Below are 27,398 nucleotides of genomic sequence, written 5' to 3'. Positions count from 1 at the left end.
ACTTTTAAAAACATGATTTTGATAAATTAAAATTAAATATAGAAAATCCTGTCTAAAAAGAAGTGGTCTAAGGATATATCTCGAAAATCTTTGAATTATTGTTGTTCAAAACCTGATTGGATTTTCATTATTTGAAGTTATTTTATATCTCATCCCATATTTGTCGGCTTTTTAGTAATTTTTTTTTAATCTTTTTTAAATTTATGAAATTTTAATTTTAGGGCAATTTTAATAATATTAAATTTAGCATGCAATTAAGAAGAATTTTTTTTTATGCTGAAAATACAAAAAAGGTAAAAAAGTGCTTTTTCCAAACTCGTCAAACTATTCTCATAATATGAGATACGCCAGGAAATAGCTAATAAAATGCAAAATAAAGTGTTATTTTTAATGAAAAACTTCATTCTATGTTTCCGAAGTATAAATGTACTGCTATTTAGATATATTTAGTTTTTGCAGTAGTCACAAACACTTTTGTAACCAATTTCTCCCGCGCAGCCACAGTGTTATAAGAACCACAGGTATCTCATATTATGAGAACAACATCGTTTAACTGTGCACTTGCTATGTCTGACCTGTACAATGAAAAACTTCAACACTATCGATATTTTCCTACTTAGTTATTCAATCCCCATCACTCCAGACAAACTTTACTGCTAAATACACATTTAATGAATAATAAATAGGGTTTAAAGAATTCCCTTCCAAGAACTCGACCACCATCGATTTCACAAAAAGTTCGCCTATTATCTTTAGCAGCCCAATCAAAAATGGGCTATTCCACGAAATTACTCTATCTTCAAGGGCTACAAGTTAGTGATAGAATCAACAGAGTGGGTCTCTTAGTTTAGCAGATACCTCGTTTTCTCATATTACGAGAATAGTTCATATTTGAGTACTCTGCTCTATATTATTTATTATGGATTAATAAACATAATTTGAAATTTTGGAAATTAAATCTATAAATAATACTAGTTAAGAAGAAAAAGCATAGAAAACGTAATGCGAATTGAGAAACGTTTGTGCTTTGTAATACTCTTGCGAAGTGAATTAAAAACTGTCGAATTATCTAATAAATTATTGAAAATATCATACATGTTTTACGTTAGGGCATCTCGCTGGAAATTAATTACTTTAAAGAAGAATTTTAATATAAAATCAGAAAATGTTGCACACGACTAAAAATTTCTAAAGATTTTAGTTTAAGTTAGTTTTTTGACTGAAAATTTATGCAATAAAATTCTTCTATAGCAACGATTTTGGGGTTTACGGTGGGTGGGAATTAACTCATTATAACCCGTCCCGCTTTTGTTTGTTTGCTATTGAAGCGTTTCACTGTATTTCTAAGCAAAAATCGTCATGAAGATATCCAATTTTGAAAAATGTTTGGTAATTTTTAACTAGCGCTTTCCAAAGCCAAATTGCATTTTCAATAAAAAGATCAGATTTCAAATCCTCATAATTTTTTTAGCAATTTAAAGTCACCTTAACTTTTTACACAAAAAAATTGTATTTTAAAAGAAAAATGACTAGAATTCGAACAACATTTCCAATTTATGAACAGTTCAAGGTTGTATTAACATTTTTCATAGGAAATTAGTTTTCTTAAATAAAAATTATTATATTTTGAAAATGATTTACAATTCACAGAAGTTTTCTGTTGTGCCATTGTAGCGTGTTTCGTCAGTAATGATTGATATCTTTAAAACGGTTCTACCTGGAATTTCAAATGAAAATCATTAGATTTAAATCTAATGTTTTTTTTCATCGAAAATTGACATTTTTATTTTAAAAATAATTCAATTTCATTCGCATATTTGATTAAAAATTATTGGATTTCAAAGAAGATTTAGAATTTTTGAACAATGTAAGCTTATATTAACATTTTCAACAAAGATCGGTTATTTTAAACGAAAATTATTATATTTCAAAAAAGACTTGCAATTTTGAACAATTTTCTGTTATGTTAAATGTTAGCATTTTTCGTTAACAAATTTGGGTTTTTTAAATAAAAAATTATTAGATTTTAAAGGAAATTTACAATTTAGGAACAATATAAGGTTATGTTTCCCTTTTTTAAACAAAAATCAGTTATTTTAATCAAAAATTACTAGATTTTAATGACGATTTCAAAGTTTTAACAAATTTTCTGTTATGTTAAATTCAGTCGTTTTCGTAGGAAATTATTGGTATTTAAAAACAAATTATTAGATTTTAAGGAATATTTAAAATTATTAAGCTGTTTTTAAGAAGCTTAGACTATGTTGGAGTATTTCACCTTGAATTGGTATTCGAACCAAAATCATTAGATTTAAATCAAATTGTTTTTTTAAGTACTAAAATTCACAAGCTTAAGCAATCTTGGATTGCGTTAGTGATTTTCATTGAAAATTAATAATTTTCATTCAAAAATAATTAGATTTGAAAGAAGATTAATTGTTTTTAAACAATTTTAGGCACTATCGGCCTTTTCCATCGAAAATTTGAATTTTCAATCAAAAATCATAATAATTTTAACAAGATTTAGAATTGTTAAATAATTTTTTATTATGTTAGTGTTTTTTCTCAGGAACTGGTACTTTTAATAAATGAAAATTATATTTCGAAAAATATTCACAAATTACTTACAATTTTGGGTATTTCATTGTTTTGAATAGAAAATCTGTATTTTTTAGTAAGAAGCATTAGATTTAAAGAAAGATGAAAATTGTTGTTTTTTTCACTGGAATTTTTCACCGTAAATATCGATAGAGATTGCAAAGCATTAAATTGTAAAAAAGATTTACAATATTCAAAAAAGTTCTTATTTTAGTGTTTCACGTCTGAAATTGCTATTGCTAATAAAAAATCATTATATTTAATAGAATATTTATAATACTTAAGAAATAATAGGCCGTGCTAGTCTTCTTCATCGAAAACGGCTATTTTTCAAAAAATTGCAACGGCTCGATTGTTTACATATTGTATAAATATATTATATATTAATTCTGAGTTAATATTTTAGTTTTCAGAAATATTATCCTTGCTTTTCTTTTCTATTATTTTTAATAATGGATACTATATAAAATACAAAAATTATGAAATATTACTAATTTTATATTTTAATTGAAAAATTGCTTAAGAAATAAAAAAGAATCTCACGCGTAGCGTGCGTGTTCGTTTTCTAGATATTTAAATTTAATTTTAGAAATTGACATTTTAAATTATAAGTTAATTTCCTATTCAATTTTGTATTATGCAACCTTAAATTGGAGAACCATCTTCTCGCATCCATGTATAATTGGGTCTGCTGATGCTCATCATCCATGTTACATCTTCGCCTTCATAATTACAGGGTACGTTCAAATCGAATCCAGGAAGAGAAAAAATTTCATTTTCTAAAAAAACCGACATAGCTTTTAAGTATATTAAATCTATATGAAAAAATATATATCATAATTTCTATTTTAAAAAATACCATTAAAATCCACAATTCCTCGCTTCAAGACATCCTCCACTTTTCCAGATTCAACATATTTAAGTCCCCTCGTTTCTTCAAAATCTCTTCGAAGTTGTCCAGTTAGATCGATTAATCCATCAATTATCAGAATTTCATTTCCAAATATCAGTGTATAAATTACACTGATAAGTGTTTATTTTACCAAGGAGATCATTTCTCTTTCCTAACATTGTTCTTAAATCTAAGACAGCTTCACTAAGACCACAAATGCAGCTTTCACAATTTTCTTGCCTTTTCTTTTCATCATTTTCTTCATGCTTCTTATGAGCGTGAAAACCCTCTTTTCCGATTTCACGATTTTCGTCAAAATTACTCATATCGTTTCGAAAAATATATTTTATTCGAATTTTACCGTCTTCGATTGGTACGACTGTCTGTAATTGATGTTTTTCTTTTCCTGAATTCACATTTTCGTATTCTTCACGTTTAGAAACAGATTTAGTAATTTTTCTTGTATTGTCAGATTTAGATTAAGTGTTCTTTTTCAAAATGTACTTAACCTTTTTGAACCTTCCTTTATTTTTAGCATGATTCTTCTTTTTATTTGTCTTCATCTTTACCTTCTGTGAATTTTGATTTTTAACTTTGTGTGTAAATTTTCTATTTTTCCCTGGGGACTTGTAATTGCATAATTGAAAACCAAAAAAACGTTCGTCAAAATCCTGATGCTTCTCATTTTTTTCGATACTCTGGTTATCAATCTTATTAAAATTTTGTTCACTAATGAAAAATACCTTCGGAATTTTTAATTCTGTATCCTCTGAATTTGTATGAAGTTCCAAGAACGAATTTTCAGGAACTTCATTTTTTGTACAGCATGTTATATTTAACAAATAAAATGGTATTTTTGTTATAGTTTCAAAAACTTTATTATTTTCAAATTCATAAACTTCATTTTTCCTTTTCGCAGTTTGCAAGTTATTACTTTTGCTAGAATCAATTAAGCTTCTATCAACAATTTTTGCTTGATACTGAAAATTATTTTCATCTATTGACTGCATTCTTCTGCTTGTATATTTAATATTTGTTTCCAAATTTATATTCTCACTTCCTGTGACTTTTTTTAATGGAAAATTAGGACTTTTATTTACAAGGCCTTCGACTTCTTTTTTAAATCTAAAATTCAAAATTGGTTTGGGTTTCCCCAAATCCACTAATTCGTCTTTAATATCAAGTTTTTCTCCGAAAATATTTTTATTTGATTCATCTTCATAATTTTGAATGTCAACTAGGTTTTTTATAATCCTCAGATTTATATTATCGGGTATTTCATTATTTTGAAACGAATTCTTCGCTCCTGACTTCGTGGAGCGAGATTGTTTCTTATTTTTCTTCTTCTGAGTTTTTATACTCTTATGGGCTTCAGAATTTTTTGGATGCTTTACATTTTTTTGTTTTTCTTTTGAAGTCTTCGAATTCGTGTTACCTTGCGAGAAAAAGAAAACTTCATCAAGTTTGCTGTTAAAACAATCAATCTAATTTGATAAATTTATAGTTTCTAAAAATTAATTTAAAAAGTTACCTTTGTTTCGATTCTTTGGATGGTTTGATGATTTTGATGCTTCAGTATTTGATGTTTTATATTTCCAAACCGGATGATTTTTAGAATCACTACTTTGCAAATTTGCATGCTGCTCTCTCAGAATTAGATTTTCAGCATTTAAAAAATCGTGCAGAGCTGCCTTAATTTCCTTTTTGACTTTCTGAATTTGAAAATCTTTTCCTATTTTATGCCCTTTCTCAGCCTGATTAGAAATATTTTTTAATTTATCTGACGCCCGCACTTTGGTATCGAAATAATTCTTTTCTTCTTTAGACGCTATATTTAAATCAACATTTGAAATATTTTGAACACCAGCGCAATTATTTTTAAGGAAACCAAATTTTTTTGCTTCTTGATCATAATCTTCGACACCAAACATATCATTCAGAGCATTATATTCCACGAAATAACCATTTTTCTGTTTTTTATGAATCAAGGGTGAAATTATCCTTTTAATTTCAGCGTCGCTGTTTTCAGGCATATTTGTATTATGTTTGATATATTTTCTGTTTAAAATTTGAGGACTTCGTTTAAGTTTGAGAAATGTTTCAAATTTATTTTTTAAATTGGGACTAGTGTCAGAATACAATTTCGGTCTTTAAAATTCTTTACCATAAGAAAAATCCTCTTCTGTTGCAGAATCATGTGCTTCTTTAGAATTTTCTGAAAATTCAGTAGAAATAATTTATTCATTTAAATGATCATTAATTTTAGTTTACACTCATATATTAAAATTTCAAAAACTTCTTATACAACCCGCTCTTTTAGTTCAAGAAATTTTAAATAATAATTTACCTTGAATCATTCTTTTCTTCTTCAGTACCTTTTGCTGAGCTTCATCGTTCAAATCAGAAATACTTAATTTTGAATTAAACTGTTTCACCTTAGATACCTTTCCTAATTCTTCTGAAAACCCTTTCTTGTTAGGAAAATCTCTTCTCAATTTTGAATGCACTTTAGCCTCCCTCGCTTTCTTATGCAAGTAATTATTCGAATTTGGAGGACTATAATCGTAACTTTTTATTTTCTTTACATTTTTCAGATCTTCATTTGATATTATTCGTTTATCACTGATAAACTCTTCCCGATTTTGGTTAAAACGAAAAACTTTATCTTCTTTAAACTTCTTAGTTAACATTTTCATAATATTCCTACGTATATCTGCTTCTTCCTTATCTAATGCATCTTCCTTTTTAATCTTCTCATACCAAAATCTTCTTCTCTTAAAAGGTTTCAGTGGAAGATTCATTTTGCGACGATTTTTGTGCTGGAAAAATCTCTTCTTGCCATTCTTTTTATTTTCAGACCAATTATTCCTTCTTAATCTCAAATTCTTAGATTTGAGCTGGGTCTCACGCTTTTCGACCATGAACCCATTTTCAGAAAATTTATCTTCACCAGAATAATTCGGATTACAAAAGTTTCCAAATTTGGACAAATCTCTTATAAATTCCGTCTTTGTTTTTTCATGTGGATTTTTAGATCCATTAACTACTGGTTGTACAACTTTTACATTAAGTTTGGAACCACTAGATGATGAACCAGATGAATTGGATAGATTAATTGATTTTAGCACCTCATCTGCTACTAGTAAAACAATCTGATCCAGAGAAGTACCATTGACGGAAATTTGAGAATTTTCCAAAGATTTTCTGCCCGTAGGATTTGTCTCCTGAGCCCAATTTTCAGATTTAAGAAGATCATTTCAATGAAAATTAGAATGAAACCTACTGGCTTTCAAACCCTTTTTCATTTCATCTTTGTCTTCGTAAACAATTATTTTTTCAAAATTCCCTAAGTTCTCGTTCGATACTATTTTTTGAACCTTTGGAATTATGTTCTTCATATTGAAAAAATGTGATTTGTTTTGGAAGACAATTTTTTTCTGCTTACCAATATTCTGATTCGATAATTCAATATTGAATCTATCATCTGCAAGACCTTGAACAGATACTTCTTTACCATGATTCTCTCGACTATCGACAGAATTTAAATCATTTTTAGAAGGCATAACATTTGCTTTCAAAGGACTTATTTTCATAAACACATCTTCAGTTTTCTTGCTCTTGTCCATATTTCTAGTATAAATATGAGAATTTGATTTATTGTATTTAATTTTGAAAGAGGTTTCAGATTTTGAATTTATGTTTTTCGCTTCTTTATATCTTTTAGGCATCGCATGAGCTTTAGTGCAACATTTGTTTTCCATTGCCGGTTTATTTTTGTCCTGAGTTTTCTGAAAATAAATAGATTACATATTAGGAATCATGTATGTAATAATAAAAAATAATTGTATAAGCAAAATAAATCTTGATTGCTCTTTACCTGAGAATTTTTTGAATAACCAATCGCATGGCCAATCATGTCCTTGACCGTATCAATTATACTTCGACTCAATCGACTTTTTTTCTCAGTAAGATTATGCTTTTGATTTTTTTAAGAACCTTACAATTTACTGATCCTTTAAGATTTTCTTTTTCCAATAAAGGATTAGTCTTTTCTTCTAGGATTTCTTTAGGCTTAAATTTATTAATTTTGTTGATATTTATCGCCATTTTCGATTTTTTAATCTGATCTACAAGTTCTGCTTTTTCAACAACCTAATGTTTTTTTTGTGAATGTCATCAATTTTTCTCTTTTGCTGAGTAATCCTTTTTATATTGAAAATATTTTTCTTGTTTATGGAAACACCAGTTTTGCCATTCATGTCTATTTGCGATAATTTAGAATTTGTAATTTCATGACGCTTTTTGGTTTCTTGAAATTTGTTATTCTTGGGTGTAGTGGAATCGTGAAAAGATTCTTTGTTCTTATGATATCTGCTGTTCTTTTGATAATCCTTTCTTCCCTTCTTCTTATGATTCTTATGATTCTTTTGATCTTTTTCTTTCTTGTGCCCCTTTATATCCTTATTATGTTTTTTACGTTCAAGTCCTTTTTTGTTTTGATGAGCTTTTGAATTTTTAATCTCACTAATAGTCAGTAAGGACCTTCCAAAACCTTTATCGTCTATAAGATCTTCATAATCCTTTTCATTTTCTTTCTTATCGCCTTCTTTATAACCAATATCCGAAAATGATTTTCCTATAAAATCGACTACAGAAGCTTCTTTTTTAGTAAATTTTGATTCGGTTATTTTCATTTCTTTTGGCGAATCATTTTCTGATAACTTTTGAATATAATAATTATTGCTTTGATCAACTTTCTTGTTATTCGTACTATCTTGTGCAAAATGATCATCGTCTCTTAAAAATTCATAAAAAGGACTGTCATTAATTTTAATTGTTGAAATTTCATCTAATCCTGATTTCTGAAAAGCCTCAATCGTTGATTTTATATTTTTGGAAGAAATATAATTAAGACCAGAACTTTTTTTTAATACTGTGGGAAAATCTCTTTCCGGCGCAATAGTTGTTCTAATATTGTCTTCTTTACTGTATAAAATTGTTGGTGTCATTAAAGATAATTCTAGACCTTCAGTAGTATCTGGATTGAAATAAAAACTTTGATCTTGATAATCATAATTGTTTTTTCCCAATTTTTGAAGAGATCTTCCTATTCGTTTATTATTACTTTTCCCTAAAAAAATTATTAGATAGATATTTGAAGAGAAAGGTGATTTAAATGAAATCAAATTGCAAATTAACAAATATAAAAATATAAAGTGAGTGAATAAAATAATACAGGAATTAATATCTACAAATAGCAAAAATATAACATTAATTCTTACCAGCTTTTTTTCTTATTTTATGATGTTTTTCAAAACTTTGAGGGAAATTCTTGGCCTGATTTATTCCTCGGTCAATTTTCTCATAAATTTTATTATTGCTTCGAGATGACTCAAGGTTATTGTATTTCTCATTTGAAGGCGCATCATTGAAGTTCTCTGGAATTGGAAAAGACAGAAGTAATTTAAAAATTGGACAAAAAAGAATCCTTCATCAGGTAATTATTTGTGACGCTCAATAAATAAAAAAATCTAACTTTTCAATTATACCTAATTTTATAATTGTCATAAATCTCAATTTTTTCTTACTCTCGTCATTTTGTCTACTCTTCATTTTTCTCGTAGACTCCTTAAAAAAATTAGAATCTTTTTTTACAGGCGAAGTTTTTGGCACAGCTTTTTGAATTTTTTTCAGACGTTTACCTTCGTTTAGTATACCTGATCTTAAATTAGTTTGTTTTTGCTTCAGATTTTCTATTTCACTGATCAATTTCAATTTTTTAACACGAAGATGCTGTTCTTTGTTTTCCTTTACAGAATTGTTTGAATTTATGACATCAGATGTTTTAGTGGATTCTTCACTTGACTTATTTTCTTTTATAGTCTTTTCAGTTTTCTCTTCAGTTTCCTCCTTATAATCTTCGTAAAAAGACCAACCACTACCTTCTGGTTCTTTACTATCTTCTTCCTCATCATCATATCCCTCATCTTCATAATTTTCCTGATATTCATCATATCCGTCATGTCCTTCATTTTCACCATTCAGCGTCATTGTCACTAACTCAATTTCTCCATAATCATAATCTTTTTTCTTTTCTTCCTCTACTTCTGTGTTGCTCCTTATCTCTGTTGCAGTGCCAATCGTTCCCAGTTCATCGTCGCTTTTTGTCTCCTTTGAGTTTTTTGTATCACCTTCTTTTACAGAGGTTTTTTGTACTAAAGTTTCCTCTGTTGAAGAATTTTCTGCTGATCTGATTTCTTCAGACGTTGTCTCTCTACTCGCTGTCTCCTTTGATTCATCTATTTTAGAAGTAGTATATTTTTTCTCCTCTACTTCACAATCAGTGAGAACGGAATTTTCATTTTCTGGTTCTTTATCATTTTCCTCGTCTTTTTCCTCATCTTCATCATATCCTTCATCATCTTCATCCTCATTATCTGGTTTCGTTGGCACATAGTCAATTTCTCCAAAATCATAATCTTCTTTTTCTTCATTTTTATTTTCCTTTTGTTTGAAATTTTTCGGAGAAATTCTACATATTGCTTTTGTAGATATTTTTTCTGTTGAAGACTTTTTTGTTGACGTCGTTTCTTCAGAAGTTATTTCCTCAAAAGTTGTTTCTCCAATCTCTTCCTTCTCTGGTTCAACTGTGGCAAGAGTAGCAGATTCTTCCTCCTCTACTGGACATTTTTTGTCAGGCATGATTTTTGTAATTCGCTCAGTAGGTGAGGATATAGTCGAAGCAGTTGGAGCAAGCCCTTCAGAAGTACACAAATTAGGGTCCAATGTAGTCTTAGTCTCACATTTATATTTTATTTCTGGTGGCCAGGAGTTATTTTCTTCTGGTTCCACCACTAATACTTTTTTTATCGTTGATGTTTCTGCAGAATTTTTTAAACAATTCCAAAATTTCTTCCAAGAGAAGTTCCGCTTTTTTCTCTCTGACAAACGCTTATTAATCTCACTATAATGAAATTGTTTTTTATCAGTAGGTCCCTCTGTCAATTCATGATTTTCCAATCTATTAACATTAGTTGTTCTAATTTTTTTTTTATTTTTATCAATCACATACTTCCTTAATTTTAAAGTTGTGTCTTCTACTATAGATCTTTTTGCATTCTTTCTAACTATTGGTTCATTACAGTTCCAATCAGGAACCTTCAGTTTCAGAGAGGTTGCCCTCTTTTTAAGTTTGGAATTTAAATTTCGTTTTAAGATACGAAAATTGTCAACTTCCTCTGAAGCATTCTCAGTCAAGGTCATCAGTTTTCTTGCTAATCTTTTAGAAGTTTTCTGGTCTGAGGGATTTTTTGGAATGCGTGGTAAACAGACAAATTTGGTTACAATATTATTCTGCCTATTTATTAAAACTTCTTTGAATGTAGAGCTTTTTAAAACGTTTAAACATGCTCTTTCATGCTCCTCCTTTTCTTCTGCCTCTCCCTTCTCTTGATTTTCTTCTACCTGTTTCTCCATTTCCTCCTTTCCTCTTTTCTTTGCATTTCCTTCCTCTTTTTCCTTTCCATCCTTTTCACACTTTCCTTCTACCTCTGTCTCCTCCTCTTTATTTCCACTTTTCTGTTTTTTCTCTCCCTTTCTTCTCTCCATTTCCTTACCATCAACCTCTTCTTCCTTTTCTTCGGTCTCTTCCTTCGTCTTTTTTGCCTCTTCATCTTCTTTCTTCTTTGCTTCCTTAAGCTGAATTACCTTCTGTTCGAGTTCCTTTTGCTTGTCAATGATCTCCTGTAACTTTCTCTTTTCATCTTCTTTTATCTTTTCCTGCTTTAACCGCAAGTCTTTTTCTTTTTCTATTATTAACTCTTCTGTTTCAATCAACTCCCTTTCCTTCTTTTCCAGTTCCTTTTCAGTTTTTTTGAGTTCTTCTTCAATCTCTTTTTGCTCTTTTAGCTCTTTTAAATCACCTGCTGAATGAGAATTTATAGTGGTAAAGATTGGTGTTTCAATTTCTAAAGTAGATATTATAGTAGGAATTGTTTTAATTGAAGCAGTTTCAGTACAAATTGTGGTAGGGATGTATGTCTCAGTAGTTGTATTAAAAGCTTTAGCAGTTGTAAGGAAAGTTATTGTGACAAATATTAATGTTTTAGTGGTCGAATTTGAAGTTTTATTCGTTTCTTCTTTATTCGTCAATATAGATGCTTCTTTTTGAAGATTCTCGTTTTCCTTTTCGTCCTCTATTTCTTTCTTCTTCTCTTCTTCCTCGTCCGCCTTACTAGAAAGTGTTGAGATTTCAGCTGAAGTAACTCCCGACTCTAAATTCATTTTTATTTTCCCTGTACTTTCTGTTTTATATTCTCCTTTTATCGTTGTACTTTCAGAGCTAGAAAGAAAAATAATTTGTTATGCAATTTTTTTGAAAATTTTTGTCTCACTCTTACTTCAAAGTGTCAAAAAGCTAAAATAATCTTAGGTAGTAGAAACATTTTTTTAAATGAAATGTAACAATGGAGAGGAATGAAAGGTTTTTCCATTGAAATGTGAAATAATTGCTACTTAATATTTCAACGCTCCAATACCTGAATCCAGAGGTAATTTCAGTTAATATTGAAGCATCATGTTTTGCAGATGTTTCTTCTAGCCGAAGACTTCCTTTAGCTGATGTTCCCAATTGAGTTGAAGTTTCAGGAAAGGAATAAGATACAGACTCCTCGACAATCGTCTGCGCACCTATTTCCAAAGTTTTTACCTTTTCTGAAATAACTAAATCTAATGTAGGCAATTCCGATAAAATGTTAATAATTGTGGAACTGGAATTTGATTCTGAAGATAATACTGGAATAGATGCTGATTCATCAGCTATTGTTTCCTTTTCTGGATTTTTCGAAAAAGCAGCTTCTTCTTTTGATTTATTTTGCATCGTTCCAATGTCATGGTCGAATTCTGTTGTTTCTCTTGTACTAGTGTTGGCTCCAGGTTGTTCATCAGTTCCATTCTTAAATTGATCTTCATCATATTCGTACCGGTTTTCCATGCCCAACACTCCATATGCAGCCTCTTTATCATGGTCACTGTAAGATTCAATTCCCTCTTTATAATTATAATCGTAATCAAAATTATAGTTGTCATATGCTTCTCCTGGTTTAGTTGCTGTTTCAATATTCGGTTCCTCTAAATTTTTAGCCTGGTTTCTTGATGAGTTTTGTGTTTTGCTGATATTTGATTCAAAACTTGATGTTACCATCTCTGTGTTCGAACCTACTTTTGTTTCCAACATGAAAGATGTATCCTCAAGAATTTTGGTCACACTTTCTGGTACTGATGATTCAGTTTGAATTACTGATGAATTCCTGTTTTAGAAATATAAAGAAGTTAGAATGGATTTATATTATTAAAAACTGTGACATAATTTTTAATTAACGTACATTAATGTCGTGAGTTCTGTATTAAAACTTGTTAAAAGACCATCAGTTGTCCAAGTTAATGCGCTAGCTACTTCTTGTTCTATTGTTTCTTCTGTGATATCGACCATTATAGTTTCTAGACTTGCAGCTAGCATTAAGATTTATTTTTATAATCCAGTACAATATATTTTTAAAATATGAATCAAGATCTTTGTACCTTCAGTTATTTTAGTAGCTTCATTTTCAGAAGCTATTGAAGTTTTGACTTTGTAAGTTGTTCCCGAAGATTGAGATGCTGTAAAAGTATCTTGTGGAAGTTCATTACTTTGAATTGAAATAGGTGATTCGGCTACGATCGTTTTCGTAATTGTAGTTTCAGTTGTAACTTCACTTGTAGCTCCAAGTAGAACTTCAGTTGTATATTCAGTTACAGCTTCAGATGTATCCTTGCTTGTAACTTCAGATGAGGCTTCAGTTTCAGCTGCAGTTGTAAGTTTCGATGCAACTTCTGACGTAACTTCAGATTCAGAAATAGTCTCAATTTTCGGCGTGACTCCTGACATACTTTCTTTTGAAGTTGATGCTAACTCTACAGTTGTTTCTGCATTGTGTAGCTCAGAAATAACTTCAGATGATAAAGAACTAGACTCAGAAGTAGCTTCTACAGTTGTTCCGGTTATAAATTCTGAAATGGTACTGACTATTTCCGTTTCTTTAACTGCTGTAAATCCTACAGTCGATGTTTCTGTAGAAATAGAGCTTATGATAGAAGCAGTTTTTGTAAAAGTAAAGCTTTCTGTAGCTTCATACGTCATTTCTTCTTCATTTTTTTTCGATGAGGTTGCGATATTTTTTATTAATTCGTCAGTAGTTTCTTCTTCAATAGTAGATCTGCTTTTTATGATTTCAGACGTTTCTTTTTGTGCAAATGTACTTTCTGATGTTGCAATTAAAGTTTTTTCTTCGATTGTGGTCTCAAAATTGGTAGTTTCAATTGAATAAATTACTGCAGCTTTAGTAATTTTGCTAGTTCCTTCAGTTGCTTCAACTATACTTTCTAAAATTGAAGAAGTTTCTTCGAAAGGCTCTGTTCTTTCTTCTTCAGCTTTAGTCGTTACTTCTGGAACTTTAGATGTTATCTCCATAGCTTCGGATGTTTTTTCCAAAAAACTGAATGTTATGTTTGCATCCTCAGTTGTTTCTTCTACAGCCTCTGATGTTCCTGTTAGAGCTGGAGTCGTTTCTTCCGGAGCCTCAGTTACTTCATCTACAGCCTCTGATGTATTCTCTATGCCTTCTGTTGTTCTTTCTGCAATCTCTTGTATTTCTTCTTCTGAATTAGATGTTAATTTAACTTGCTCAGTAGTTACTTCTGCAAGCTCAAACGTTTTTTCAATACCTTTAATTATAACTTCCAGCAGACTAGATGTAATTTTGTCAGCCTCATCCGTTTCTTCTTCAGCTACTGCTGTATCTTCTGTGCTACTTAATATTCCTTCATCATCCTCAGTTCTCTCTCCTGAAGAAGTAGATGTTTCTTCTTCAGAAATCGATACTAGTTTTCCAGATGCAGTGGTTTCTACAATAGCCTGTGATGTCTCGTACTTGCTTTTAGTTATTCTTTCTACAGTCGCTGGTATTTTTTCTATAGAACTAGATGTTAATTTTGCAGCCTCAGTTGTTTCTCCTGCAGACTCTAAATTGTCTTTTGTTGTCTCAATTGTTTCTTCTAAAGCCTTTAAAGTTTCCGCTGCAAAACTTGAGATTTCATTTGCGGCTTTGGTTGTTTCTTGTGAAGTCTCGCTAGATAAAGCTTTTAAATATATTTCCTCGGTTGTTAATTGCATCGTAGAGGTTTTAGTATCTTTAGTAGAAGCTTCAGTTAACAATGTTCTTTCAGTAGATGTAAAAAATTTCTCTCCTTCTGAAGATTCCGCTCCATAATCTTCAGTTTCAATAATATTAGTGGAAGCTACCTTTGTGTTTGTTGTTGGTTTTGGAGGTGTTGATTCTTCAGTTTCTATAGTTATATTTTCAATTGTCAATGTAGCAGAAAAAGTAAATTTGGTAGGTTTAGCTTTCGCAGTAATTTCTGTTGATGGCTGTACTTGTCGAGATGCAGCGGTCTTTGGGGCAGTAACAGTCTTCACTATTTCTGAAGTTATAGCTTCAGTTGTTACTCTAGTTTCAACTTCAGTAAAAGCTTTAATTTTTCTTTTAGTTGTAGCTTCAGTTGAATTTCTGATTTCCTGAGTTGAAGTAAGTATATCTTTGTAATCAGGCATATAGGTCCAAAAATTCGAAACTACTTTCTCTTCCTCATATTCTTCTCCATAGTCATCTAAATGCTTTTCAGTGGTTAATATATTCTCATCTGTCAAGTACTCAATGTAATCTTTGTAATCATTTTCTATAGTTGCGAATATAACGGGCAAAGTAAATGCAGTAGATGTAACTTTTTCAGTAATTTTTGTAAACGGTTGTATTGTTTGAAATTCAGTTTTGTTTGGAGCAGTAACAGGCATCACTATTTTTGAAGTTATAGCTTCAGCCGTTACTTCAGTTTCAACTTCAAATGTAGTTTCAATTTTAACTTGAGTTGTAGCTTCAGTTTCTCTTTCAGTTGAACTACCCATTTTCTGAGCTACAGAAAGTTTATCTTCATAATCAGTAATATACGTCCAAGAATCTGGAACTACTTTCTTTTCTTCATATTCTTCTTCATATTCTTCTTCATAATCATCTGAATTCTTTTCAGTCGTAATTATCCTCTCATCTGTGTAGTATTCAACGTAATTTTTGTAATCATATTTTTCAGTGGAAGGACCAACTGTGCTTTTCCTTGCTGCTGTAGTTTTATAGGGCTGTTTTTGTTGGCCTAAATTATCTAGTAAATTCTGATCAGCTTTAACTTGATCCAAATTTTTATTTGTTACCAGATTTTCTTTATTATTGTCATTTGTAGCTCCAATTGTCGCTATATCTGTAGTTTCGGCTGTAGTTTCAGCTATGGCTTCAATGGTCAGTATGCCTTCAGTAGATGTTATAATTGTCTCTTCTTTCTCAGTTTCCTCTCCATAACCTTCAGTATCAGAACTCACAGTAATTTCTTCTGTGATTGCTGATTTTGCTCCTGAGTCCAAAGAGGTTGATTTAAATAAAGTTTTCTGAGAAATATTAGCTAAAGCTGCCTTTGTAAATATTGTAGTTTTTGGAGTTGTTATTCTAGCTATCCCTTCAGTTGCAAATGCATTAGGTAATGTAAATTCAGTAGATAAAGCTTCCTCAGTAACTTTGGTGGACGGCTGCATTTTCAGAAATGCAGTTGTCTTTGGGACAGTAACAGTCTTCACTATATCTGAAGTTATAGCTTCAGTAGATACTTCAGTTTTAACTTGAACTGTACTTTTAGTTTCATCTTCAGTGAAAGCTTCAATTTTTGTTTCAGTCGCAGCTTTAGTTGAATTTATCACTTCATAAGTTGAATTAAGTGTATCTTTATAATGAGGCATATACGTCCAAAAATCTGAGATTGCTTTATCTTCTTCAGATTCATATTCTTCTTCTTTTTCATAATCATCTGAATTCTTTTCAGTTGTTATTATAGTCTCTTCTGTATAGTATTCAACGGAATCTTTGTAATCATATTCGCCCGTTGTAAATGCAACAGGTAAGATAAATTCAGTAGATATAGATTTCTCAATAATTTTTGTCGTCGGCTGTACTAGTTCATATTTAGTTGTCTTTGAAGCAGTAACAGGCTTCACCATTTCTGAAGTTATAGCTTCAGTTTTTACTCCAGCTTCAGCTTCAACTGTATTTTGCGTCTTCTCTACAGTTTTAGCTGCAATTTTTCTTTCAGTTGTACTCCCTATTTTCTGAGTTGATGTAAGTGTATCTTCATAATCCGTCATATACGTCCAAGTATCTAAAACGGCTTTATCTTCTTCATATTCTTCTTCATATTCTTCTCCATATTCTTTTTCTTCATAATCATTGGAATTCTTTTCAGTCGTAATCATACTCTCATCTGTGTAGTATTCAACGTAATCTTTATAATCATAATCTTCAGTTGTGAATAAAACAGGTAAAGTAAATTTAGTAGATGTAATTTTCTCAGGAACTTTTGTTGACAGCCGTACTTGTTCAAATGTAGTTGTGTTTAGAACAGTGCTAGAATTCAATATTTCTGAAGTTATAGCTTCAGTTTTTATTCTAGCTTTAACTTCAACTGTAGCTTCAGTCTTCACTCCAGTTTTAGCTTCATTTGACGTAAGCGCATCTTCATAATCTGTCATATATGTCCAACCATCTGAAGCTGCTTGATCTTCTCCATATTCTTCATATTCTTCTTCATAGTCTTCTTCTTCATAATCATCTGAATTTGTTTCAGTCGTAATTACACTCTCGTCTGTGTAGTGCTCAACGTAATCTTTGAAATCATATTCTTCGGTAGAAGGACTAACCGTGTTTTTACTTGCAGTGGTAGTCTGAGAGGCTTGTCTGGCTTCATTTGAAATATCCAGCACATTCTGATAAGCTGTAACTTGACCCCAGTTACCCCAATTTTTATCTGTTACAAGTTTTTCTTCATTATTAGTTGTAGTTTTAGTTTTCGCTTCAATTATAGTTTTAGTTCTAGTTTCAGTTACAGCTTTAGTTTGAATCTGAATCATCACATTAGTTGTAGACAATTTTACTTTCGGTTTATTTGAGTTGCTTGAATTTTCAGGCCTTGGAAAAAAAACATATCTAAAGGTAATAAAATTGGTTTAATTTGTATAAATTTTAAGAGTATGCATTTTTAACTCACGTGAAACTTTCTTGGCGTATTTCCCCAAATTCGGCTTTAGTTTCTGCATGTCTTGAAAGAGATTGAAGTCTCCTACCCAACCTTATATATCCTGGTTTTTCATACTTTTCCTCATCGGATTGGTGATTGTCTTGTAAAGAACGTCCTAATCTAGACAGTTTTGCTTTATTCCTGATATCTTTATTGGTGTTTATTAATTTTAAACTGTTCTTAATTCTAATTGAAGATTCTGGAATTTTTTTCGCAGCCGTCTTCAATCTTTTTTTTAACAGCGTCCCTGCTCTTAGATCGTTTTCGATCGAATATAATTTCTTCGGCAATTTTTGTGCAGATCGAAAAGGCTCAATATTTCGCTTATTTTCTTTATTTTTTCTTTTAATTTTTGTATTTTTATAGATATTTTTTTTCGGAACAGAAAAGGTTGACCTTATTCCTCGATGATTATTTTTCTTTTCATTCTTATTCTCTATCTTCTTTTTTGAACTTTTCCTACCTTTCGAATATTTCTTCCTATTTTTGGAAGATTTCATTCTCAAATCTGAAGTACTTAATTTGTGTCTACTTTTCATCTTCTTCATATGCTTATGCAATCCCTTTCTTTTAGAATGTTTTGAACCAAAATCAGATTTCTTTATTCGTATAAGAACACCACCCTTGCTAATTTTGTTTGGAAAATTGTGTTTTCCTCTTTCACTGTTCTGCAAATTAACATCTTTTCTTGGCTCAGATATTTGATTAGATGTTTCCTGGTTGACTAACAATTTGTCTTCTCTGATATTTTTAGCTATTTCTATAGCATCGTGATTAAATTTTTTCCATTTTATATTTAAGTCTATTCCTGATTTTTCATTTTTCTCTCTCGCCAGATTCGTGTGTCCAAAAGTTGAAAATAAGCCTCCTTTATCTTCTGGTTGAATATTTTCATGGTCCATCCGCCTCGGCTGATTTTTAACTTGATTATCTTCTTTAACTTCAATATTATCAAATCTTGGATTTTCTATGTGTGATCTTTTATCACCTACGTTAGCAAAACCTCGATATGCTTTTTCATCAATTTTTTTATTATCTTTTTTTTCACCTAAAAATTTATTTTTAAGTTGATAATCATAAATATTTTCGTGGCTATCATCATCGTTGTAGATATCACTATTATCATTTTCAATAAGAGTTTCATATGCAGGATTAGATCTTTTACGAATGACTTTAGTGAACAAATATTTTGACAAGTCAGTGCCAACGTTTTTTCGTTTTTTCACAATGCTAGTCGTGTTCCCTTGTCGAGATTCTGAATCCACTATTTTTTTATCCAGATTTCTCGGATGAAAGTCCATGAAATCATTTCCCATAGTAGATGAAAATTTTTGAAATTGAAGGAATGGTGAATTTGAATCCCGTTTGAATGGAGGTTGCAGATTATGAGAATGGGATAATTTACCATCAATAAAAAATTGATCTTTATGTGATGGATTTGTTTCATGTCCAAAATTTTCCAATTCAGAAAAGAAGTTTGTAATGTTAAGATCCATCACTGGTTGTGAAATCTTGACCACTTTATTTGAAGCGATATCTTCTATCTCAGAAGAACGACGAATCTTGGGATCTTGACTTTGGTTAGAAAAATTATCAAAATTTACATTTGAAGAACTTATCTTCACTGATTCATCTTTAAAAAGGTTGTCTAATGCTAAACTTGATGACCTTTTAATTCTTCGAGATGAAGGCATGTTTATTTTGTTAATTTCTAATTGTACTTTAGCATCATCAGAAGCTAAGGAATTATTTTCTCCAACTGTTTCTAGTGATGAAGTGGTTTGTAGAAATATTCCAGTTTCTTTTTCAATTTCGAAAAAAAACTTTTCAACAGGAGATGGTCTTAATTGGATCCAATTATTTTTCCTGGAAATTTCATGCACAGATTCTATTGTAGTTCTGATGGGAGTATTTAAGGAACTTTCAGCAACATACACTCCTTCTCTTAAAAAATGCATAACATCATTTCTGTGAGCTAAATCATATTTATTTTCCTGGTATTGATTATTCTTCTGGTAATCTGGTTCTAAACCTACATTTTTATTTGAGGAAGAAAATTTCGAGTTAAAGCTGCACTTCTTGGATTCTTTTCGATTTATATGTAAAAATGTTGGTGTTTCAAATCTAAAAATAAAACCGATTTATAAAAACATGCTATAGACAAGTTATTCTAATTTGTATTTTATTTTATACGATAGAAAAATTTAATACCTCAAATCGAAAGATGTAGACAAATGATGTGTTTCTTTAACTGCTGATTTCATAGTGATAGATTTGTTCATAAAATTCTCTTGATTGTTTTCAATTATATTTATTTTTGAAAAATTTTCATCTTTTGTTGGAGATTTTAAATCTTTTATTGCTCTTTTGAGTTTAGTTGAAGCAACAGCTGAGTAGTCATCAATTTTTCTGCCTTCATCTAATTCAAGATTAGTTTTTTTGTCATCAATGGATTCATTATTAGCTGATTCATCATGCGTGGATTTAACATCCGATGTTGTGTTTACTGATTTGTTCTCAGTTGATTTTGCAACAAGAATTGGTTTAGGAACCACTTCCGAGTTTTTATCTTCCTCCAGAGTGTTTCCATTTGCTAGAAAAAGGGATTTCAAAAATTTCAGAAGATTTAGACTTATTTTTTAGATCTAAAGAATGTTCATCTCCTGTAGATTTTCTTTTAACTCTGGCTAGTGTTTTTTCTTGGGATATCAACCAATTCAGTTTCTTGCAGACCTATCTGTTTAAAATATTTACAACTATTTAGGCTTTCATTCACTTTTTTATGGTAGAAAGTAACTTCTGTAATTGATCATTTAAAGGTTCTATGACTGATGAAAGTGATACTCTTTTACCCTAATTAGGAAAAGCATCATACATAATATTACCAGCAATAACATCTTCCCTATTTTTTCAATTCCAGAATTTCTCAGGAATATAAGAAGGAAGTGGATAATCAAACAAATCTGACTGACATGGCGATTTCTTTTCGTTAAACCCATCAGCATTATTAACAACAAAAGCGGGTGATTTTCATTTATTTACATTTCCTAAAGCATTGCTAGATTATTTTTGGTCCTCTTTATTAGAAAAATTCCCTGTTTGAAGAACAGGGTTCCTAAAAAATGTCCTTGAATATTTTCAAGGTTCTGATTCATGGACTGATCGAAATCATTAGAAATTATGCAAATTCGGATTGTAGATGGTAATACCATTGTAGAGGTATCCATTTTCTAAGATATAGCTGATTAAAATGTTAGATAGTTCTGGAAGACCCTGTGATGGGGTGTTATATGATGGATTTAAAAGACGTGCATTATCTACTAATCCTGAATAATAAGGCTTGGAGTATGATAAATAATTTGGTAGATTTTTCGGTTCAAGAATATTATCATTTCACTGATTAATGTTATGTTCATTAAACTGATTTAGATTCGGATAAGGCAATTAATTATGATTCTCATTATTGAATGTACCTTGCAAAAATCGTTTGTCAATGTCCCTGACTCTCCAAATTAATTGAAATAATTTTTTGTTTGTAATAGAATATTATTATCTGAATTTCTAGATCCCATTAAAATTTTGCTGCCTCCAGGTTCACTTTTGACAACATCATCTTTTAGAACATGTATTTTTCAAAAATTAGGCACCAACTGGAAACCTGTTTTATATATTTGAGTCTGAAGATTGTTATTGTTCATTGGATTTTAAACGAAAAGCGAACTTCCCAATGAAGGATTACGATTTTTATGAGAGAGTTTGAAATAATTATTCGAGGAACGCCAGAATAAACATCGACCTCTTTTTTGTAAGAGAAACTGCTGAGGAGAAAGATTGTAACTCGAAATTCGAGAAATTGCGTTGTTGAGATTACTGCCTTTACTAATAGTGCCGTGACTAAATTATTTACATTTACTAAACTATTACGAACAAGTGGGGATTTCTGAAGAATTATTTGATATTTTTAAATAGTAAAACTGAATTGAACGTAGAATTTAAATTAAGAAATTTTGAAGTATCTTGAACTTGAGACTGACCTAATGAACTTGAAGATACAGTATCTTGAGATGGAAATGAAGTTGCTACAGCTGAATAAGTATTTTGAAGATATTTGTGCTGATCTTTGTTCAAAACGTTTATTGAATTTAAATTTTTAGAACAAGATAGAGGAGCTTTATTTTCTTGATTCAAATTTTCAAATAGGTGGATGTTTGGATTCTCTCGATTTATTAAAGATTTGTCCTGATTGGCTAGGAGAACCTGATCCTGAAAAATTAGAGGTGCTGCTTCTTCTTGAACTTGCCATTTGGGTTGAGGATTTTTCATCGACAAATGAACCTGATTTCTAACTTTGCGATCAGTTTTTGATATCTTTTTTCCTGGTAATTGATTGTTTGATCTTGAAACTAAATCTTTATTCTTCTGGTCCCTGATTACATTTTCAAAATTTTTATTAGAATTTTTTTTCACTGTGAAGTTTTGAGCCTTCTGATCTCTGAATAACCTAATTATTTGATGTGTTCCAACTTTGCATGGGTATTTTCTGTTCTCTTTTCTTGGTCGATTTCTGAATCCTCTTTTTCTGGACCTAGGTTTTGATGAACAATCAATCCCTCTTTTTCTTCGGAAACCTTTTTCGGCCATCCAGTTTGTTTCAAAAATGGATTTTGATGCTGATTCTAATGTTGAAGCATCTTCTAACTTGTATTTTGGTGACAAAACTTTTTCCAGCATCTGATTGTTTTTACTTTCAAAATTCTGGTCACCACTTTTGCTTGACTTTCTTGTTCTTAATTTATAAAATTCGGTATTCCGATCATCAATTTTCACGAAAGAAAATTTGTTGTCAGATTTTTCATGATTTCCTTCTAAAAACGAACTATTAGGTAAAATTTCACTGAAACCAAATAAACTTAAATTATGGTTGAAGTTTTGAGAACCAGGTGGTATAAAAAAATTCTTGTGATTAAATCTCTCAAAGTTGATATCAGTCCCTGCAAAATTTTCTTCTTTTTCGATAAACCTTCTAGCTTTTGAATATCTTCGCTTGAGTTTTTGGTTCTTTCTACTACCATACCTAGTACTAAAAGGAGTTTTAAACTTTCTTGGAGCATAATCACTAAAAAAGCTTTTTTTATGATCTTCCTTCAAGTTTTTTAATATGGTATTAGAAGCTTTCAATAAAGAGTAATCTTGATTGTCAAGCTCAAATGGATTTTTGTGATTCCGAATCAAAAATGATTCACTCTTGTTAAAATGTCCTCTTGTTAAATGCATTATAATATAGAACATGCTGAAAAGAAATTATTTTGCAATGAAACTTTAACATTTTTGTAAATCGTCTATTTAAGAATTATTTAACAAATATTTTATGAATTTATTTAACATCTTAAAGATGTTATCTAGTAAATTAGTAGTAATTATGTTTTTTAAATTTTTAATTATTTAATTATTATTATATTTAATTATAATTATTGGATTTTTATAATTTTTAATTATGTAGTAATAATTCTAGTAATTATGTTCCAAAGGAGGAAAAGTACAAGAATTGTTCATTATTAATACGAAAATTTATTTATGTCATTATTAAGATGTTAATTCGTAATTTAACTGTAATGAAAATAACCTTAAAAAATTCTTGTTATCAATAACCATTACCTGTATATTACGTGATATCGCATTTGCTTGAGAAGCTTTTATCAATCATCATACTAAACGTCGATGATAGCCTCACATAAAATGATTTTTTCTTATAAATATCTTATGTTTTCTGAATATCTTCGTTAGTTTATTTTGGTTTCCAATTCAGCAAGGTAGATTATTGCTGCTCCCAGAAAAATAGTAATTGAAATTGTACAATTATTCAAAACCTCTTTTCAAGACACTTGGTATAAGAGGTTTTATTATTTTTATCGAAAAATAAACATTAAAATAGTTCAACCGCACGTCTAACGTTAGTATTTTGACGTTGACGGAAAACGTCATTTGTTTTTTTTTCTTCAAATTTTTTCCTAATGAATGTAGCAAAAAAATAAGGTTTGTCTGAATTTAAATTATAGGTATTTTTAATTGCGCAAGTGAGTCACCTAGGTTTATTTTTTCTTTTAAAGTTGATACAAATTTTGCCTTTATAAAAAAGTTTCCATTTTTTGTATTCGAAGAGCTATTTAAAATAAAATCAAAAACCTTTTAGTTTATAAATCTATTTTTGTACCTAAATATTGTTTTAAAAAACAAAGTTCTTATATTTTAAGGCATGTTTCTTTATTTATGCATATATTGCATTCCTTTTATAAAATACATTATATTTACCAAAAAAATCGTTCCTAATATTTCTATTTATAAAATAGTATTTTATATTGTTTACTTTAATTCACATATTATCCTTATATTTATTACAATTATTTTTAATATCTTCTGAGAAAATGCATTTAATCTTCAAAAGTTGGTAATATTATTCCACAATAAACTGCGTGTTGACTAACATTATTTATCTGGAAGCAAATAATACAAATAAATAACTTGTCACTAAAAATATAATAGAATTAAATAAATTTGTATTTTTACATACATTGTTGAATAAAATTGTAAAATTTTGCTTAAAATTATTCAAATTTAAATACAATTCTCACCTCGCGAAAATCTGAACTCGCCGAATTATTTTTGCAACAACTTTAATAGTTAATTTTTATTTTAAAACTCTTCTTTTTAGCACTTGGATTGGCTTTGATTTCAAGAGTTAAGGAAGCAAGCGGCTCTTTAAATTTGTTATCTTCTGATAAATTATTTCTAAAATTGTCATCATCATTACCTGATCCATTCCATAAATTATTATCAGGAAAAGAAGTGGTATTAGAATATTTATTATCCAATTTGAATGTTCGCATGAAATTCGAATAAACTTGTTCTTTTTCCGTAGTAGTTGCAACAATAGTTGAATCTTTAAAATGGAGATTTGTACTTATTCCTTCAATAAAACTCACAATACTAGATCCAATATGAGATTCAGTATTAGCTTCAGTATTAGCTTGAGTAGCTTCAGTATGAGCTTCAGTCTTAGCTTCAATAATTAATTCATTATTTGCTGAATCATAAGCTTCATTATTAGCTTCAGTATTAACTTCATTATTAGCCTCACTACTACTTTCACTAATATTAACAGTAGTAGCTTCAATAATAATTGTGTCCTTTTTAGAATTCTGGTGTTGACATTGATTTGGATTCAAAGTGGTTGCCACTAAACTGCAATTCTCTTCATTATATTTTAAAGGGTGCTTAAAAAAATTCTTAATTCCATTCAAAATTCCTGGATTTTCTTTCGTGGTCTCTATTTCTTCACCACCTTTATTTAAAATTTTCAATTGCTTTTCAAAATCTACTGCTTTTTCATTTTTACAAGGACAATATCTCTCGTCCAAATTGTCACTTTCACAACTAGTTTGACATTCTTCATCTTGATCTTTTCTTTGGAAATTAGAGGATGGACTTCGTTTTATTTGGGTTTTAAGTTCTTCGGCATGAATTTTTGAGTGATCAGTTGCTTTCGCTTTTTTAGTATCGCGAAGTTGTGCCAAAGCATAATTACCAAGCCTACAAAATTAACAATTGAAAATTAGATATTTTGATATGAATATTTTAAATTTGATTTATATTAAGTCTTGATCCAGTTTCAGACAGAAATAATCGGATATAATTTATTACCTATGTCTTGTCTTATCCTGGGAATTCTTATTTTTATAAATTTCGGAATTGTCTAATTTCGAATGCTGGCCACTTTGTAAATATTCTATAACATCATTGTAGGGAGAAAATATTTTCGATTTAGATTTGGTTAATTTGTTAGTGAACTTCTTAGGATAATATTGATTTTTTTCGATTCGAGATCGAGTTTTGCCATTAAAAAAGTCCGCCTGAAATATTTATAATATTATAATTAAAGCACATTTCACATTTATAAATTTATATATTTAAAAAAATTTAAATATAGTTTTTTGGTGTTAATTTTTTATGAATTGGTATTTTCCATAAGAAACCTTCTTTCCTTACTTTTAATACTTGGCTCTACCTCATTCCTTTCTATTCTAGTTTTTTGATGTTTTTGTGAACCATTCTTCCTTCTTTTTTTCAATTTCTTTTTCTTCCTTTTCCGTTTATGATGCTGTTTCTTTTTCGAAAGATTCCTTTTTCTCAAAGTATTTTTCCTTTCTACGTTATTTTGCAGAGAAAAAACTTGTTGCCTGTTTATGTCGTCCAAATTTTGAAGTAGCTTTTGATCTGCCACTGGTGCGAAATTTCCTGAAACAATTTCAATGCACACATAATATTCAATACAAAAAATAATTTTTACTTATGCTTAACTTAATTTTTTTGTTATTCAAAGTTTAAGTTAACACCTAAATTTAAACCTAAAACCTACGCCAGGAGAAAGCTAACGTTGATAAAAACGAGGTTGTTTCATTAAAACCTATAAAATGGCAACGATGCATTTTTTATCTCTATTTTTCTTATTGAAATTATGTAGATCTGGTTTTCAAATTAATTTTCTCGATATCTCTTTTTGTAAAGTTAGTTAAATACTGCTATAATTATTATTTTTATGAGTATCATCTCAATTTCTAGACGATTTTTCATTTCTAACAAAAGTAGCTTCTTTGATTTCAAAAATATCTTCATAGCCGATTATGTAATCATCTTTCTCATTTTGATTTATAATCGTAATTAGCTGACTTTTGTTCAATTTCTGTTTCGTATTTATTTATATTTCTTGAAAATTGCGATCTTTTCCCCCTTTTATAATAACATACTAAATTTTTATTCCTGATTAAAACCATTTTATACTTTTTATTTTTATTCGTCCCCTCCTTTTTTAGTTTGAACTCACGACCTGATCTTTTAATTCAAATTTTTCCGTTTTTCTGAAAATTTGTAGAGGTGATAAACACCTTTTCGAAACAGAACTTTGTACCAGAGAATTTTGATCTTTCAAATGACTAATCTCAACATATTCATTTGATTGACATTTTTTTTTTCTATCTAAGGTCAGAGTACTCTGAGTATTTTGAGTACTCACTTTTGGGATCATCTTGAAGATTTTGGACATCTTGAACACTTCGAAACCTACCAGAGTCATCGTAGGCCAAATATTTTTGAGAATTTTTAGATTTTGTTTGATGATCCTGGACCATCCGTTTGCCAGAAATTTGTATTGTAATCATCATTATAAATAACAGATAGGAAATCCAATGCATATTTCATCATTTCGTAAACATTTGAAGGAATTTTAGTGCGTAAAAAATCATCTAAAGTGATTAAAAGGTAAGAAGAGAATTCTTACAATTCAGAGACAATTGTCACAACATGTCAACACCTCAAAAGTTGAAACTTCAGGTTACTTCAAAGAACGATTAGTGAAAGATACCAATTTGTAACAATTGAAATTTCGAAATAGAATTTTTTTAAATTTAACGATTTTTTGACTGCAATTGTGCAATTTCCAAATAAGAAATTTTGATGCTGTCTATTTATTTTTTAAATATGACATTTCTATGGTAAATTATTCTTTAATAATACAGGCAGCGATTCTTTTTTTAACCTTGAGAACAAATAAAATGAGGTTATATGTTTAAAAGCAAATTTCGTTAATTAATTAAATTATAACTTCGATATTTAAAAGATAAAAATAATAGAACTAAATAATTCAATTTTA

General features: G+C 29.7%; 2 protein-coding genes across 9 annotated transcripts in view; both read right to left on the bottom strand.

The window, feature by feature from the left end:
- The window catches only part of LOC117181537 (titin homolog), a 28,436-nt gene extending 4,801 nt beyond the window's left edge, over positions 1-23,635 (bottom strand). For 2 of the 8 annotated variants that reach the window (XM_033374325.1, XM_033374324.1), the window contains exons 1-14: positions 23,351-23,635; positions 21,730-22,985; positions 19,907-20,288; positions 17,666-19,819; positions 13,070-17,604; positions 12,874-13,000; positions 12,028-12,798; positions 9,079-11,831; positions 8,773-8,928; positions 7,368-8,621; positions 5,838-7,278; positions 5,022-5,705; positions 3,458-4,925; positions 3,243-3,377 (exon numbers count right to left, since the gene is read on the bottom strand). In XM_033374325.1, the coding sequence (XP_033230216.1) occupies positions 7,618-8,621; positions 8,773-8,928; positions 9,079-11,831; positions 12,028-12,798; positions 12,874-13,000; positions 13,070-17,604; positions 17,666-19,819; positions 19,907-20,288; positions 21,730-22,985; positions 23,351-23,373 (13,161 nt within the window). In that variant the 5' untranslated portion in view covers positions 23,374-23,635 and the 3' untranslated portion in view covers positions 3,243-3,377; positions 3,458-4,925; positions 5,022-5,705; positions 5,838-7,278; positions 7,368-7,617. Of the gene's footprint in view, positions 1-1,641; positions 1,718-3,242; positions 3,396-3,457; positions 4,944-5,021; positions 5,706-5,837; positions 7,279-7,367; positions 8,622-8,772; positions 8,929-9,078; positions 11,832-12,027; positions 12,799-12,873; positions 13,001-13,069; positions 17,605-17,665; positions 19,820-19,906; positions 20,289-21,729; positions 22,986-23,350 lie in introns of those variants that run through there. The other 6 variants (XM_033374326.1, XM_033374329.1, XM_033374327.1 and 3 more) reach the window with 6 other exon arrangements.
- A 378-nt stretch (positions 23,636-24,013) lies between these two features.
- LOC117181737 lies at positions 24,014-27,062 on the bottom strand. Its single transcript, XM_033374699.1, has 5 exons — positions 26,763-27,062; positions 25,758-25,987; positions 25,394-25,602; positions 24,325-25,282; positions 24,014-24,186 (listed from the first exon to the last, which is right to left on the bottom strand). Exons 1-4 carry the CDS (start codon positions 26,938-26,940, stop codon positions 24,367-24,369), a joined length of 1,533 nt encoding a protein of 510 aa, XP_033230590.1. The 5' UTR covers positions 26,941-27,062; the 3' UTR covers positions 24,014-24,186; positions 24,325-24,366.
- Positions 27,063-27,398: the final 336 nt, after the last annotated feature.

Source organism: Belonocnema kinseyi, chromosome 10 (genome assembly GCF_010883055.1).
Source record: "Belonocnema kinseyi isolate 2016_QV_RU_SX_M_011 chromosome 10, B_treatae_v1, whole genome shotgun sequence".
NCBI classification, from domain to species: domain Eukaryota; kingdom Metazoa; phylum Arthropoda; class Insecta; order Hymenoptera; family Cynipidae; genus Belonocnema; species Belonocnema kinseyi.
This window is presented reverse-complemented; position numbering and strand designations above follow the sequence as displayed.

Bases quoted from the DNA above. Each gene is read 5' to 3' on its own strand.
- LOC117181737 (XM_033374699.1), bottom strand. From the start codon at position 26,940: ATGCATTGGATTTCCTATCTGTTATTTATAATGATGATTACAATACAA. The intron at 25,988-26,762 runs GTGAGTACTCAA...AAATTGTTTCAG, and splicing joins TCTTCAAGATGATCCCAAAA to GAAATTTCGCACCAGTGGCA. The intron at 25,283-25,393 runs GTAATAAATTAT...TTAATTTTGTAG, and splicing joins CAGGATAAGACAAGACATAG to GCTTGGTAATTATGCTTTGG.